Below are 18310 nucleotides of genomic sequence, written 5' to 3' on the forward strand. Positions count from 1 at the left end.
AGATAAAAGCTAATCACACTGAATTATTAGTGTCCTATATTTTAATCGATTGTATTGTAGTAGAAGTACAATAGAAATAGACACTATTTCTTTTTTACATGTTTTTTCTTCTTTCTTTTTTCAATTATTGTATCTTTTAATTAAATGTCTAACATTTACTTTATAATATTTTGAATTTATTTATTCAATCAGAAGATAGTGTCTTTCTTTTTGTACATTTACATTTCCAAAAAATGCGATGGTTCATTTCTACATATTTGGTGTAATTCACACTACTTCAACTTTTTTATTTAGTTTTTTATTAACTTGAAATTGAAGTTACCCCCTTTGGTGGCTCACTAAACCTAATCTTATTGTAATTATAATGGAATTTTAAATTTGCTTGAGTATTTTTGAACGTATAAAATAAATTAACTCACAGGTACAGGGGATAAGAAATAATGTTGATTGGTTTTAGCGTAAGGTCACAGAATTTGAGTTGATTTCGTGGTTGGCCAGTCAGCCTAGGCCACGGCGACACAACGAGCTGTTGTGGCACTCACCATATAGAGTGCCGCTTGCGGCTCTGTCTTCTTGATTAGGATTAGACTTAGAATTACCAGTTGTTGTAGAAGGATGGGCCCTTGAACCATCCCTAATTCTGAGGTTTTTCAGAAATCTCTAAAAGTTGATAAAGGTTGAAGGGAAGTCTGCCCCTTTCATTTGAACATGAAGAAATGCTGTATGATGCAAATAAAAAAAAATTGATGACTTTTCGTACCAATAATAAGAAAGTATAATCACATCAAATTCAACACTTAATTATATTGCGATGATTGAAGGTAAATTTTGTAGAAATGAATATTATACAACTGCAGAAAGGAAAAAATCGTGATATGGGTCCCACTGGATTTTATTAATTTTTTTCTTATAGAATCTCAAAAATAGTATTCATATGAAAAATCAATTTCAAAACATCCTCATGACCTCAATTGTTCCTTTATCCTTATATACTAAGTGAAAGTAAAATCATTCCGAAAGGTGTTCTGAACTAGAATCAGAGAAAGTTGCTATCTTTCAGTGCTGCAAAAAAAAATTGCAGGTCCGCGCTTGCATAAATAAGTTAAAAAGAAATCACACTAGATTGCTTGTATGTAGCACATCTCCTGATTCACTTAGCGATAGATTTGATTTAATAAGGTAATGATAGACTAATTTCCTCTTGCACCTGTTTTGTCGCCGTCTGAAGGTCACTCCAATCATGCCAGGTTTATTACATCTACTGAAGCACTAACTGACTGTATCAAACACCTTGTAATACATGAAAGAATGTATATTGTTTGCATAATTTTCACAATAAAAGATTTTTTTTTAATATACATAAAATGTGTGTAAAAATGAAACTGTTTCTTGTTTGTTTAGGTTCAGAGTAATTAAATCATCAATGATAGGGAACTGTAGATAATTTATTCATTTTGCTACTATTTCAGCCTGCTAATTGGCTTATTATCCGATTAACGAACCAATCATTAGTTAATGTTCTCTGTCTAATGTCGAATATTTCAAATTTTATTTTGAAATAATTTTATCTTCCTGACCATTGGCAAACCCAATGTACTTGAAATGGGGCAAAGCTTATCATTATTTTATATACAATATATAACACCAGTTTTTGAGGAATCAGGAAAGTTAATGTAATCAGAGAGTAAAGTACTTTTTTTTATTGTTTTGTTTTGCCTAAACTAACAAAAATTGTTTTAAGGCCTTCGTTATCGATGTCAGACACTAGCTCCTAGAGGTTTTTAAGGCCTTTAGGCGTTTCGAGAAACGTCCATATTATTTCTTACTTTTTCCAGTTTCTTTTATTAAAATAGTTTTTAATAGAGGCTAGTATAGCCAAAGCTAAAAAAGAAAACAAAAAATCAAAATGTCCTCAATAGGCTCTTGGTAAAGTGAAGTTAGAAGGCCTCCTAACTGAAGATTTTAATGTAGATTTTGCCTAGCTATTAAACATCAAGACTGTGCAACTTGATCTTGTAAAAGTCTATAAAGCTCAAATCCTGGTAGAAAAATGTTGGGTGATCACCTAATTTGTGGCGTATGTCGATGATATTGCGTTTTCAGCAAGGTCAAATGCGGTGTTACCTCGAAGAGTTGCGGCAAGAGTTAAGGAAGTTGCAAAAACTCTGGGTATGATAATTAACTTAAATATTGCGATTACGAGCCAAGACACTTGGACAAGCGTAAAACACCAGGACAGATGACATATAATTCAAACTATCAAAACTGCTTCAAATGCTGATGAATGTCAGAAAGAAGGAAATTTTTGCATCAGGGCAAAAATAACAGATGGAAAGTGATGTTGCTCTGCAAAAGGATTAATTTTACGACCAAAAATTGGTCACAATTTCTCAACCATGAGTTTTTAATATGTAATATTTAGAGGAAAGCCAAGTTAACAGAAAATTGTAATAACTTTTTGGAAATTGTATGAAATCGCGTTTTGCTCTTCATTCCAGATATGGAATTACAGATTATATGCATTATTGCATGGACAAAATGTCGAAAACAAAAAATCGCGTGGATGCCACAAACATGGATGCCTTTTCGAATGACTATATTGTTGAACTATTGTTTGTAAACGCTCTATTTTATGTCTCCATCCTGATTATACACACTGACCTTAACATTCCTTTTATCGCACCAGTCACTAAAACATGATACAGAAAACTCCATTTTAACCTGCAATCTCATATAAATCCTCTAGCTCAAAATCTTTTTTCAAGAACTCTTCTTGATAACCCGACAAGACGCCTTAAGAGACAGTGTCCTCGTGATCTCCTCTCAAGTGAAGAGAGTGACTAACAGCCTACTGTTTTGGAGTGTTACTACTGGGTATGCTTCGTTGTTTCTGTTATCACAGTTACTTATAGCGCCAACGCGCTGATTGTAGAAAAAATAAACGCAAAAAAAAAGAATGACTATAGAAATAATTACTACTATAATTGGTAAACTAGAAATTTTGTTTTAATAATTATTCACTTTTTATAAAATTTTGTATGACATAGTTGTGAGATATTACAATAAATTGTTGTAGCAGTAAATTCCATTTTCTTGAATTACTGCTATTTTTTTGCTTACTTTAATCAAAGTCAATGTTTTGATAAAATTAAAATTATATGACCGAAATTTTTAAAGATTATTAAATTAATGTTTAATGTTATTCTAATTTTTTTTCTTCCGCACGAGATAAACAAAGAAGATAACCAAAATGATTGAGTGTAAAGAGCAACAGTTTCATTAAATTCATATTAGACTTTGTTATTAGATTAATAACGCTCGTGTAGCTCTGATATGGTTCAGCCTCTTTAAAGATATTTGTCAAAAACTTTGAAAAGGAATAAGATAATGTGTTCACTATCCTTAATTGAAATTTTTTTATCCTGGAATTTCCAGTAGTGGCGCCTTTGAAAAATAGCTTCCATGGAAAAGCATTTCGAGACCTGTAGTTGTCCATATTTTTAGAGAACCTGACCAGGTATTTTTTCCTTGAGTATGAAAGTCAATTAATGTGGGATTTCTGTACTGGTGTGCCAAACGTTTCCTTCCTTCAGAGAAAATATTTGCAAAAGGTGAAATAATTTGATTGACACCTTGTTGGAAACATGGCCAAAAGGTTTAAAACCAAGTTTTCTCTTTTTTGGGATTGCGTTTATTAGACTTGTAACCTATTTTTGAAGATTGCTGCAATACCTTGGGGAAGGAATACTGTCTTGCCATAGCATTTTTTAAAAGATACTGGCTGGCTAATGTGATTTGTTTGCAATCAAAATTTCTAACCTTAAGTGTACTTTCATCCTTAAGAAAGCCATTGGCTTACTTTTCTGTCAGGTGATTGTTCATATTGGGTTCAAAGTACATTAAAAAAATCTAATTGGCCATCGCCATTCCTTCTTCAAACCGTGTAAAGGAAAGCGTAGTATACATTCACATTTTTTTTTTAATTTTTGACTAATATCAGGCATATAAGTATTTCGTATCAGCAAAAAAGTAATTTATTAAAACTGTCCGGTAGGACAGTTGTATAAGGGTTGATCATCAAAAACTGCACGGAAAAGCGTAACGTTGAAAAACACCCAACTTTGACAATTTTTTTCTCTTTTTCTATAAAAGATAAAATTCTCTTATTTTCTTTAAAATAAAGGGCAAATCCTCCTTTATAACTGTAATTTTTTTGCAACAACCTAGATCTTATGGGTTTCGAGAAAAAAGTTGCCGAAAATGAGCAAAAACGGCATTTTCAAAAATTGTTGTTGTTCTTCTTCTTCTTGTTGTTGTTGTTACCTTTCTTGTAAACAACGTAGCCGATTTTTATGAATGAGGTATCATTCGATTCGGAATTTTATGTAGATGTGCCTTTTGGGGGTCTCGACGCTGTACATCGAATGGGAGAGGAGTTAGCCCCCTTTATGTAAGGCCTCCTTCAAAATTATTATTACTAATTACTCTGTAAATCTTGGCCCGATTTTGATAAAATTTGGTGGATGATAGGGTTAGGGCTCCCCTACGTAACATTAAAGCGGCGATCAGCTCTTACACTTGTTAAGAGGAAGTATAACAATCGTTTCAAATTATCGACACGTGAACCGATTTTCATGAATGAAGTGTCATTCGAATCGAAATTTTGTACAGATTTGCACTTTAAAAGCCTCGACGCTGTGCCTCATAAGGAAGGGAGTTTGCCCCACCCAAGTAATTTAAGTTGGCCTCCCTTCCTCTTCTCCTATTCATGTTTTTGTGATTTAGCGAAACTCTAAAACGAAAGAACTTAAAAAGTCCCAAGAATTTGCGTCACTAACTAAATGTACGACCCATCATAATTGTGGAAATTATTATTATTATTTTTTTTAAACCACAGATCGTCTCTTGTCACAATAGATACCAAATAAATAAAATATGATGTTAGAAAATTTATGCTAATGTTTTCTCCTCTGATACCTTTGCGATCCTCGATTGGAAAACAAACTGTCTGTTTCAGGGGAAAAAATGAACGTTCAATTTTTTATTTTGTACATTTAGTGTTCTGCCACCGCATTAACCGTCCCATCTAAATGTATGAGCTGTAGTTTCGGTAAACCAGCCCTGTCTGAATGTTATTTTAAAATGTTAATTTTGATTGAAAGGCATAATGATGAAAATATAACTATATCTTTAATAACTGTCTTTTGTTACAGGCCTATGAAAGACGTTTTCCATCCTGTCCTCAGATACCTGTAGTTATCAATTGTGAAATAATTTCAGACTGGTCATCTGGAGACAGTACTCTGAGGAAAACTGAGCGTAGATGTAAACTGCATGTAGATGCACCATACATTTTGAAAAAGGTAAAATATTGGTTTATTATTATATTTTGTTTGTTTAAATATTATTTATGGATAGTTCTTGTTATTTTTTAGATTTGTAATAAATTATTAGATTTTTTTTTTTTCCTCAGCTCTTGTAATAAATGAACATTATAATGTAACGATCTATCAGCATTTCTAGTTAGTCGATCAGGAAATGAGTGATAGATAAGAAAATATTGTTATCTGAACCTTGATTACATTTCCACAAAAATAAAAAAATTAAATTACTAATGGTTACGAATATTCTAAATTTGAACAAAGATACATTTATTTGCTTTCCATGTTTGAAAATTTATCTAAAGTTCAGGAAATTATAAGAAATACAAAGTATGTTAATTTTATAATTTACTGAATTTAAGAAGACCCTAGTACTTATCTTACATCGAACTAGGCCAATTGGAGAACTTAGGGTTTTAAAAATATTAAACTTGTAAGTGAATTTCTGATCACCATCATGACGAGGCTTACACTTTCAAGAAGACTGAAACCAAGATATATCATTTGAAATATTAACAATATGTGTAAAGCTCCTAATAAGCTGGTCCATGATTAATTTGTAAATATAAAGAGTATGGTTTTTTTTTTTTTATGATTTAAGGCGCGTCAAAGAGTGTTAATTCAATTTAGCGTACTTACTTTATTAGTAGGCACTAATGGGTACTATGGTATTTAAATACAGGAAATAAATATAAGGCCTTGAAACTATACATCTAAAACTACCACTAATTTTTTTTTAAGAAGTGAATACCCAAGTAAGCAAATTCGAAAATTGTATCATAGGGCTAGCGAGGCAAGTTGAAAAGTTCTTGTTTGTGCACAGAGTTGGCGTTGCTATCAGTTGCAGTATCGTTCGTCAATGATGGTCAACTTTTTTTTATATCTTTTTTAAGTAGTCAAGTTATGTGTATTTCGTTGAAAAGAATACTGAAAGACAAATTTATTGCTAGTGAAGGCTCTTAATGAGCTTTTGTTGCTCATTTTAAAGATTGAAGAAATTGGTTGCGGAATTTACATAATGTACTACTCTTCAAGAAGGGTCCAAAACATCCACAGATAAGTGCAAGGTGCAGGACGATCGGCCGTTGAAGGTGTGAGGATGAGATATCTGATATCGTAGGCATATCAGAAGAATCAGTTTTGTACTCGATTAATGCGCATTTGTTACTTGTCGAATAAAACCAAAGGCGAAAAGTATATTTGGGCGTTTTAAAGAAATTATTAATTGATTTGAGAGCCATTTGTTTCATTGGATGAGACAATCCCCTGTCACATGTCAAATGCCAAAAACTAAATAGGGAGCAAAGCCGGTGGTCCTGCATTAAAATTGGCGAAGTTTGTTTACATCTGTAGCAATCGTCTTAACCAGTTTTCGGGAATGCATAAGGCTTTTAGTTTTTGTTTTATTGATTCTCTTGCAAATGGTAAAATATTAACCATCGAGTACTACTCAAGACTTTTGGACTGCATGAAAAACTTTAAAGCAGGAAAGATAAATAAAACAAAATTCAAGGTCTCAATAACTTCTCACACAGAGTTCTGATATTTAGAAAAATGAGTAATTTGAGCAAAATTTTTGGAACATCCGCTCCATTCACATATTTTGCTTAAGTTGACTTCACTTGTCCTTGTCCGAAATTTAATTTCAAGAAAAAATATTAGTCAATTTATCAAAAGTTTGTCAATTGTCAAAAGCAGCTTTACCAGGGGTATGATGTTCATTTTATAGAAATGCACTTAAGGGATGGAATATTTTCGTTGAAAAAAAAAAAATTATTTATAAGGAAATGACAAAGTGCATTCAACTTAAAGAAGATTACGGGAAAAGTAAAGGCATTTTTTAAATTAAAATAAGCTAGTATTTCACTGCCAGGTACGTTTCACCTTGCCCTCGTATTAGTAGGAAGTATTCTAATAGAGGAAGTGTTCGTCAGTGCAAACGACCGCTATAATGAAATATAATTGAAATATAGTAACGTAGAGTTAAACATAATTAATTACTTAATTAAAATCAATGTAGGAGACAACGATGCTGTCTAAGAATAGCATTATATCACAAAAGGCAGAGCTACAGAATTTTAATTGACCATTTCTACCAATTTTTATTTTCTTTAGAGTAGCACCAGAGTAAATAGCAAAATACTCTTTCTTTTAATAAATGTACATCACGAAATCAGGCCATTGAATGAGTAACTTTTAAAGGCTTTAGAATGTCCCGATATTTTCGGCTTTATTATCAGCAATAGTCACTCTATCCCCCAGTCATCTTCTCTTCTATTCTATTGTCGTAATAATTCATTCTCATGAATCCCTGTGTCAAGTAATTTCAAATAAAATATTTTAAAAAAAAGGAGTTTCAAAAAACAAACAAAAAAGTTAAATATTTATTTCAATTTTTATTATTAAGTTAACTTGATAAGGGATCCTCTTAAAAATAGATCAAATTTGATGTCGCACTAAAACTGAAGTATCAAATATGTCATTTAGTCCTTGAAAAATGTATGAGAAGGATTTATTTCTCAAAATGTAAATATATTACTTTTACAAACATGACTTGAATGTTGGAATGCTGATTTATTAGGAGATAGCATCTAGTCACTCTTTTTTCAGGAGAATCGCAAAAAAACTTTTTAATATAATATCACATAAAAGTTGTTACATAAATGTAGAAGAATTGCTTTTTTCCGCTACATATTTCAGTCGTAAGTTCTGCCTAGAAGGGTTAGTCGATATGCATCATTCTCCCACCGCAAGGAAATAGCAAGGACAGTAAATTCCTTTTATTTACATGACAATATAAAAAGAGGTCAAATTTAATGAGAAACAACGGGCCTTGTTATTTATTTTATTATTTTTTTTAAGGAATGTAACTACTGGTAATTCAGTCCTTTTAGAAGTGTTAGTAAATTTAGTATGAAAATGAATACTTTATTACTAAAAATTAATGGAGTATCGTATATACTAATATAATTAGATTAGAGAACACTTGCGTTCCTGTTACTCAAGTACTGCAGACAAAAGAGTTTTATTGAGTAGATTCCTTGTAGTAAGAGGAACCTCTACTTCTTACACCAATGTTTTCTTGCATGATTGCCTGATTAATTACCTCTATAGGGCTGTTTTTTTAAATTTCCGACTGAACGGGGATCTAGTTCCCTGCACATCAAGTCTTCGTTAACATGTCAGTGTTGGAGCGGTCTAATCACCATATCTTCATCGGCTCTAACTCATAGTAGGCATACCAGAATAGACATAAAATCTATTCACTGCTACCTCTTTTTGACTACATTTTCTGCTACCACTACAACACGGAAGTGAAGAGAGTAGCCACGAAAGATTTGATACATTCTGCCTGAAACTATATTAAAATTAAAATCTATAAAACAACTACTATTTAAAGTTAGTGGATTTGGTTAGGGGAACGGGACTAAAAGATGGTTAAAATTTTAGATTTCTCCACTTCTTAAAGTCAGTGCACATAAGTAGACATACTCATTTACCCCTCAATAAATAATTTTGTTTATTTGGATATAAGTAAGATTAGAGTATGCATTTATTTTATTTATTTAATTTTTTCCAGATAATTGGAGTCGATCATGTTTATTTCATACAAAAAAATTCACTCAACTTAAGAAGTAGAACTTTAGATATTGAAGCTTACAATGAAAGCTTTCAGTCCAGAGTTGTTGTCTTGGAAACATGTAGATATTTTGTAAGTATTTTACGCAAATTAGCAAACCTTAAGAACTTGTTTTGCACTCATTTCAATATCTTTAAATTATTCTCAAAGTAATATTCCAACTGCCATTTCCGGTCTAACACAGGACCTTTTTTAATTTGCAACTGTGATTGTATTTTAAAATGGTATTGCAATTTGGTGTTAGTCGGTTTGTAATCATTGTTCTATAACCATATATTATTGTGGTTCATTTTATATTTGTGGAATTACATGTTTGAGAAAATTGGTCATCGAAATTACTGTAATCGGTAGTTAATAATACGACTGAAGGGAACATATTTCTAAGTAACCTATTTTGTATTTAAAAGTATAGAAATTAACCAAAATATTTTCCTGTTGAAAATGATCCTAACTAAGCCAGTACTCGTAGATTCCTATATTAACACCGCATTGTATTTATGTGTCTACTAAACTTTCCTTATGCGAAGAAAAGTGTTCTATTAGAATTTGGTATAATATTTACAATGATAGTATTTCATGTGAATGTTTCTCACAATTCAGAACTTTAGAATAGAATAGAATAGAATAGAAAATTGCTTTATTTATACAAATTATGTTTACAAAAGAAAATTTATCCTTAAGCATAAATTGGCAATGGCTTACCAGCCGTCTGCCAGGAGTCTGTCTTAATCAAGTAAAAATGGAAATAAACAATAATAATAATTAACTAACTTAAACAGAAAAAAGTTCCTTTACTTTAGGGCAAACACAAATTCTTTTTCTCTATTTTTTTTTTTTTTTTATTTATTTATTCATTAACTAAAAATAAATAAATGTATCACAAAAATATAAATATATATACATATACAATATATAAAACAAAGTTATGTTACTAGAGTTAACTACATTGAAAAACAGAACTATTAATGACCAAAGTACAAAAGAAAGTATTTAGATATACCGGGACACATAATATTAATGTAATAAGATTATAAGATTGTAAACAGTTAATATCATTGATGGGTTTATATGTACAATAAAAGATTAATTATAATTAAATTGCTCTACTAAAAATTTCCTGTATTCTTCTGCTTGCTTAGCGTATTTATATAAATTATGTAAATTGCCAGATTTTAATATTTCTATAAAGTGCTCTTTTGAGATTACCTTTTCACCCAAGTATAATTTTCTAATAAAACCTAAAACAGGGCATCTGGTTATGAAATGCAAAGTATCTTCTTCCTCCCTCATATTACAAAGTGCACAATAGTAAATTCGATTGGGTATCCAGGGCTTGTAATTCAAATCTAATAATTCTCCCCTTACCTTAAACACTGTCCTGATGAAATCTATTTTATGGTCATCATTAATATAACTATAATTAAGCGGTAACAGTTCTTTGTACAACCTGTGATATTGTGATTGCTGTGCTTTTCTTTCACAGTTATATGTGCTTGCCAATCTCTGCCACTCTCTAAACCAAGCAATTTTATTTTCAATTACTATTTTCGCCAGTATTTTTGGAAATCTATTATCGTCATAATTACAAATTTTTCTGATATAATTGCTATGTAACTTTAAAGTTCTGTAAAAAATCAGACTCTGCTCGGTTTCCAAATAAAGTATATAATTTGGCGTCACCTTTGGGATACGGAGCATCTTCTTTAGAAAAAATCTCTGTATCTTTTCTAGCTGTTCGTACAACTTGTATCCCCAAACCTCACAACCATAACACAAAGAGGTCAATACTATTGTATTAAAAATTTGACACTTAGACGAAATAGGGATATGCTCATTCATAAATACTTTAGACCAAATACTGTTTATACTTTTCTTAGCAACCCTGCATCTTTCATCTAAATGAGTGTTAAACTGCAAGTGAGCGGTTAGGGTCACACCCAAATATTTGTAATTATTCACAATTTCTACGGGATGTCCCTTATAATACCATCTTTCACTTCTTTTTAGTCGTCCCCTATTTTTTCGAAAAACCACTATTTTCGACTTTTCCAGATTTACGGTCAAGTTCCACATTTCTGTAAACTCTTCTAGCTTCCTTATCATATTTTTCATTTTAAATGGTTCATCTGTTATTAAAACTATGTCATCTGCAAATAAAAGCGTGTTAATTGTTACATTTCCTACTTTGAGACCTTCACCCAGGAAATCGGCTAAATCATTTAAGTAAACTGAAAACAACGTAGGACTTAGTAAACAACCCTGTCTGACCCCCATTGAAGTACTGAATGTCTCTGAAATGCCGTCTTTCAATCGTACTACTGCTTCTGTTTGTTCGTACCAAGCTTTAATAATTTTTACAAATTTAGTAATTCAGAACTTTAATTTTACTTATAAAGGTTGACAAAGTAATTATTACTTATACAAATTGTTAATAATAGTAATTATTATTTCGCCAACATATTCATCAGTTCTCCTTTATTTGAAAGCGTTGGATTTAATTGAATGTTAAATGCAAGAAGTATAGCATATCAGTCAGTATTAAGTGTGTAGAAAATGACGATCGATAGAAAGACCGCAGGAATGTAAATATCCTTGAAATAGCCACAAAACTTTTCTCGTTCTAAAAAGGCTATTTCAAGAAAAAGTTTAAAAGTGCTGCAATTATAACTGCGTAAAATAATTAATAGAGTTAAAAATTCGTATTATTTGTTGCAGAATTGGGTGTTAAGATAATCCTTTTATTAATCATATAAATATTTAATAATGATTCTATATATATATATATATAAAATTGTCGATTTTGAGATATAATAGTGATTTTAAATTTTTTTTGCTTCTTCCAAGATTCTTTGCTTTCTGTCTCCAGAAATCTGACTACTTAGTTAATGTATCATCCTGTCTTATTGAGATGTAATACTCTTCTCCTAAATATAATTTGTATAAACCCCTTTTTCTTTTTACAGCATTTGAAAGAAATAAAAATATTCATTTATAAATTTTTGAGTTACAATTTTTCAAGTATTTTTTTAATTAAATTTTCGTTATTATTATCTTATTAAATTATTTTTCGTTTTTATGTAAGGTACATCCAGAAAACAGCGATTGGACCTGCTTTGAGCAATGTGCCGAAGTTGATATTAAATCATTTTTCGGTTTTGAAAATACGATAGAAAAGTTGGCAATGAAACAGTATTCTGCGAACATAGCTAAAGGGAAGGAAGTTTTAGAGCATTTTATGGCCGAATTAAGAACTGAAGGCATTACACACGTACCTCGATGGTTACCGTCCCCTGATGGTCCTGAATCTATCCAACTGTATGTCTTATTCACTTACTTGCTAAATGTGACTAATTCCTCCAAATTTCAGTTTTAAAATTTGTAATATTTCAGGGAAGAAAGCAATGATTCTTCTTTTGATGGAACAGTCAGTCCTGTTTCTCTTTGTTCAAAACCTAGAAGAAATTCTGGGCAACAGACATCGAAAGGTAAAATCAAATTACCCAGAACATATAATGTTTTTTTGCATTTATCGTTTTAATCTTGATTTTATTTATTTATTTTTGTTAATGAGTACATTAATGAAACTTCTAGTGTTTTCATTTTAAGGAGCTTTAATTCAACCGAAAACATGTAGTTTATAAAAATATAATTTTGAATTATGTGAAATGTTTTTTGCATAATACTCAAAAATTGAACTTAAAGCTTTGAAAAGTACAAAATGCGTTTATTTTGTTTAGTTTATTTTGTGAACCTAGTTTTAGTCGTTCTCTTCTAGTTTATTGTAAGGTTATAAATACTTTGTTTGGCTGGACTAATTTTTTTTATTCCATTTTGATTCTTACTTTAATTAAATTTGTAATTTAATTGCAGAATGCCAATCTCAGTTGGATACGGAGTACATCCAAAGGTATCTTGGGGAGCTGACTCTTATGCAAGAATCTAGATTGGTCCAGTTGAGAAAATCATTTGCTCAGTTACATAAGGGAAAGGTATGAGAACGCTTATTTAAAGTTTACCTTAGTTACATATTAGGAATTCCGTAATATAAAATAATTAATTGTAATAGGCAAATTTAATGATAGTAATTCAACAAAGACTGATTTCTGTTCAGAAAGTTTTTTTTTTCTGAACAGGAAATACTGCACTCCGACCGTGTCTATATGTCCGAACATATGTCTATTGAGCCCCTACCACCTTTCTAATTAAGGTGTATAAGAAATCTCAGAGTATATGCGGGTTCTAAGAAGGTTTACGAAAGGTTTCATATTTCCTCCAACACCAGATATTCCGATACTTTAAGGCACTTCTAGGAAAAGTGGTAAGACGGTAGTTTAGGTCAGCTGGTGGCGGCGACTAAACGCGAAAAGTGGAAGCATCTCATTTAAAGCTACAAATCTTCTAGAATCTATCTTAAAAACATAGCTGCTCTAATGATTCGGTACCACGATCATTATATGTTTAGCACTTTTCAGGGTGTAAAAACTTAAGATCCAGATGTGCTATAAGTGTTAAGCAAACACATATAAGAATTAATTTTTTATTGCAAGTTCATTGTAATTTATAAAACGATGTAAAAGTTCTTTGAATTTTCTAGATACCCAATGATACCATGCTTCTGCGATTTCTACGAGCCAGAGATTTTAATGTTGAGAAAGCTAGACACTTACTATCTGAATCGCTCAGTTGGCGGAAAAAACATGGTGTAGATAAAGTACTGTCGGAGTACCAAATGCCACAAATAGTGAAAGACTATTTTCCTGGTGGCTGGCATCACCATGATAAGGGTAACGTTTGTTTTAAACAATTTCAGGCAATCTTAATTATTGTAAATTTTTGATTTACATCAAATACCTTTTTTTTCTACAGATGGAAGACCAATCTACCTCCTCAGATTAGGACAAATGGATGTTAAAGGTCTGCTTAAGACAATTGGAGAAGACGGTCTGCTAAAACTTGTTAGTCTGACCTAGAATAATTATGTGATGGAAAAAATTTCTTTTTAATTTAAGTGCTCTAATATTTCCTGAACTTCTTTAAAAAAATAATTTCTATTTTTGAATAAATTCCATGAGACTTTCTCAATGATGAATAAAAGTAATTACAGGGTCATTGGATCGTACCCTTCTGACGGACTTTTACAAAGGAGGTGCAACTAAACAAACCACTTCCATTCGGAAGATCTTTTTTCTGTTTTGATTAAGATCTATGAGAAATCTGAGACGCGTACTTTTCAGGAAGCTTCACGTCCAACTACCGATGAGGAATGTGTAACAATTGATTTTATTTAATTTTTTTTTAAATTTTATAATAGTTCTTTCATGCACCCATCTGGTCAGAAATTTAAAAAAAAAAAAAAAAAAATCAGCTGTGCTATTCGTCCAACTATCGAATTAGGTGTCGTCGACGGAGGAGACTAGCAAACTTAACTTTACTATTAATTTCTCATAGTACGCATTAAATAAAATTCAAAGCTGAAACCGTGAATCGAACCAAGTACCACACTTCTTAGCTTTGCGGGCCTCGCCTGCAACCGCTCGGCTACCTCGGCGCCTTGGTGAAAAATATTTCCTTAGGTTAAATCAACTGAGGTTACGCCAATTCATTCAGAAAGCTGAAAATTATCTCAGCATTTCAATTATTTATATTAAATTAACCTCATTGTTTTTATAAGGGACAATTGTAGAGCAATCGTTTTCTGTGATTGATTCATTATTCCAAAAGGAAGAAAGAACATTGTAAATTTTTTAAATTATTTTTCTATTTATTTTCTTCAAGCTTTTGACCTAGGGATTAGGTCATCTTCAAGGTTGTGGAACATATTTCACAGTAACAGAATTGTAAAGTACGTTAACATTTTTAATAATTTTTATATTGTTTCATTTAGGTGTCTTCTTTGTTTAATCTGATATTTGAGTGAGGTCGGATGTAAAATTGGCAGCACTGACCTGTTCACAAACCAGAATATTGTAAATTAACCTCCTATTTTATAATACATAAGGGACAATTGTAGAGTATTGGTTATTGTTTTTTGTTACTGATTCATCAATCCAAAAGGAAGAAAGAATGTAGCCAATTCAAATACGAGTATATTAACATACAGGGCAGAAGATACAACCTTAACAATGCAAAAATTATTTTAATAGTTTACATCATAAGTTAAATCATTCTTTGAGAACTATTTTTAATATCAAATTAATGTACTTTGTAATTCTGTCACTGTGAAATATGAACTAGTTTGGCAAAAAATAAAAAAAGGTAAGGTCTTCCATAAGGGAAATATTTCCACACATTATTGAATCTGAATTTACCTTTCCGTTTACCTTACATCCCATGTAATAACTTCGCGTCTGTTGCGAAGTGAAATTTAAAAAAATCCATCTGGATATATTCGTTAAAAACTCAAGCAATTGTGTAATTGTTTTTTGTTCCAATTATTTAAGATTCCTCTGCCACGTTGCCAGATATTGAAATCTTACCAGTTAGGTTACCTGAATATTTTGTACAATTATTTGACAAAATGAATTTTTACTTTGCATAATAAAATGCATAAATTTATTTTCTTTAGACACTTCATGTTTGTGAAGAAGGTTTACGTTTAACCGAAGAGGCAACCTTAAATTGTGGAAAACCTATTTCTACTTGGTGTTTACTCGTAGATCTTGAGGGTCTTAATATGCGACATCTTTGGCGTCCTGGAATAAAGGTAAAGTTTCTGTTAATGTTAGTTTCTTTCTATCTTTCCTTTCTCGAATTAACAAATTGGAGTTAAAAGATTATTATTTTTGGAGATACTTTACAACTAGAAGCGTTAGGGAACACTTATTGTGTTGCGCTAATAATTTACATCATATTGATAATTATTTGAGGAATTTCATTAAAATCATTGATTATTTGTCATGAACGGACGTTTTCAGAACTTTAGAACTGTTCTAGGTTCAACTGGGTCGTACAATGTAACTTTTTCTTTATAACCTTAGTTATAATTATAATTTAGATATTTCATATATTTAGTGCTTTAAGTATTTATCACAGTTTGATTTTAAATGAATAAAAATCTAATACTTTTCAATTTTGTGTGTTAATTCTAATTTTATCTTCTTTTTAACAATTTAAATATCTTACAGGCCTTGTTGCATATAATTGAAATTGTGGAAGCAAATTATCCAGAAACACTTGGTAGGGTTTTAATTATTCGAGCCCCTAGAGTTTTTCCAATATTATGGACTTTGGTTTCTACATTTATAGGTATGTTTTATAAAATTATAAATTTAATTATAGTTAGCATACAAATTTAAACCAGTTGTACAGAAAAATAAACGATTATGGGAATGCTATATTACGAAACTATTCCGTCCGTATTGTTATTAAGTTTTATTTCTCCTTTTTTTCGGTGGTTCCAAAGCCAAACCTTCTTCGTTAGGTAAATGATTTTTTTTTTTCTTAAATTCTAATTACATGTTTATATTCCTAATTTTTGAATCTATGTTGATGTCCAGTTAGAAGTTAACCTTTAACAAAGCTAGTAAGAGAAAGTAAAAAAACTTATTAATCCACTGAAGAAGTTGGCGCTCTCCCTAACAAAAGCCTTGGAAAATACAATTGACGGAAAAGTTTCAATAATGATCACCTCCTACGAGTTATATAATCCAGAGAAGGAACTAAAAGACAATATTTAAATAAAAATATTTATTTATCTTTTGATTTTTTTATAGATGATATCACTCGTACGAAGTTCCTTTTTTACGGAGGCAATGATTATCAAGAACCAGGTGGCCTTGTTGATTATATTCCAAAGGAAGTAGTACCTGATTTTCTTGGAGGACCGTGCAAGGTGTTTAAAATTTTTATTTGATTATCAAAACGTAGGAAAGCAAAATTTGCAGTTAGTTGTTAGTGTTTGAGCTCTTAGAGGGAAGTATCATTTCGTCAGGTGCTTGGCGTCTATACAAGAACAAAGCTCACGCAAACACTAAACATACGATCTTAAGAAATTTGTATTATTATGCACCTCCATCTCTTTTGAGTATTCAAAATAAGGATTCTAGCTTCCATTCTTTATTAAAGACGCTTTTGACAAACCAAAATACTTCAAAATTCCCTTGATATTGCAATAACGATTTTTTTTTTATGTTATTGTATATAAATATATTATTTATATTGTACTTAAATATAATATATTATTATAAAATATATATTATTTATATATTGTATTTAAATATAATATATTTATTACGGTACAAACCTTGCAGTATTAAATTAATTTTTCTTATAAGCAACACACTCGTGTATTTTACTTTATTTCTCTTTAGTTTTTATTTTAACGTATTCTTGCTTTAAAGACTGCAGTGAAAGAGGGTAGCCTTGTTCCTAAGAGTTTATATCTGACTGAAGGAGAGCTGGGTCGAGAAGGCCATCATATCACAGATGACTCCATTTACAGTTCTGTCAGTATAGCCAAAGGACAGGTAATTTAGTTTTCCTTTACGCGTCAAATTAAGTTGTATTATTAGTTCGTAATGACACGGAAATTTTTTTGTATATAAACATTCCAACAGATTGTTATTTTCTGATATTTGGTTCAGCATTTAAGTTCTGTATTATAATTTATTTTAACCGAAAACAAAGTAGATAAATGAAAATACATAAATAAGTAATTTCTTCTTAATACTAATAAATTGTGTACAATAATAAATTAACCTGTTTTATTTTTTCACAGAGTCATGAAGTTAATTTGAATATAACCGATGCAGGATGTGTAATCACATGGGACTTCGATATAATTAGAGAGGCTGTTACGTTTTCTGTTCTTCGAGTTGCAAAACAAGGGAATCATATGTCACAGGGTAATTGTGTGCCTTGTTTTCATTCTAATTTTGAAATTTTATTAGACATGTGTGTAATAAAATAATTAACCTAGTAAACAGTTCGTAATGTAAATTTTACAAATTTTTATTTGTTTGTTTTATTTGTTTGCAAAGATGGTTTGAGTTAGTTGAGTCTGTTTTGTTGAATGTGTAAGAGCGTTTGTGTTCTTGGATTTATCTCTCGCTCTGGCCAATATTGGCACAGTCAGTCTGGATAACTAGTTTGTAAATGCACTGTTGTCATAAGGATTGTTTAATGCAATATGAGCTTGTATCCTGCTTTCCAGTTTACTGTTGGTCTTAAACGTGGTTTTGAGACTTAGTTGAAAAGTAAGTAAAAGTGACGAATAAGTTGGATGGGTTATTGTTTTCGTCATGGTTTGGGCAACGTTACTTTATATTTACTAATTTATTAATAATTTCGT

At 30.9% G+C, this 18310-nt stretch overlaps 1 protein-coding gene across 1 annotated transcript in view; it reads left to right on the plus strand.

Moving 5' to 3' along the window:
* retm (real-time) overlaps positions 1-18310 on the plus strand; it is a 29239-nt gene that overhangs the window by 6492 nt on the left and 4437 nt on the right. Inside the window, exons 3-14 of the mRNA XM_074126866.1 lie at positions 5214-5363; positions 8962-9093; positions 12104-12336; positions 12412-12506; positions 12892-13010; positions 13616-13805; positions 13888-13976; positions 15587-15724; positions 16146-16266; positions 16734-16852; positions 17361-17486; positions 17738-17864. Coding sequence (XP_073982967.1) covers positions 5214-5363; positions 8962-9093; positions 12104-12336; positions 12412-12506; positions 12892-13010; positions 13616-13805; positions 13888-13976; positions 15587-15724; positions 16146-16266; positions 16734-16852; positions 17361-17486; positions 17738-17864 — 1639 coding nt within the window. The remainder of the gene's footprint in view (positions 1-5213; positions 5364-8961; positions 9094-12103; positions 12337-12411; positions 12507-12891; positions 13011-13615; positions 13806-13887; positions 13977-15586; positions 15725-16145; positions 16267-16733; positions 16853-17360; positions 17487-17737; positions 17865-18310) is intronic.

This window comes from Rhodnius prolixus, unplaced genomic scaffold (genome assembly GCF_049639745.1).
Source record: "Rhodnius prolixus isolate KJV_2025 unplaced genomic scaffold, Rpr scaffold_3, whole genome shotgun sequence".
In the NCBI taxonomy this organism is placed as follows: Eukaryota; Metazoa; Arthropoda; class Insecta; order Hemiptera; family Reduviidae; genus Rhodnius; species Rhodnius prolixus.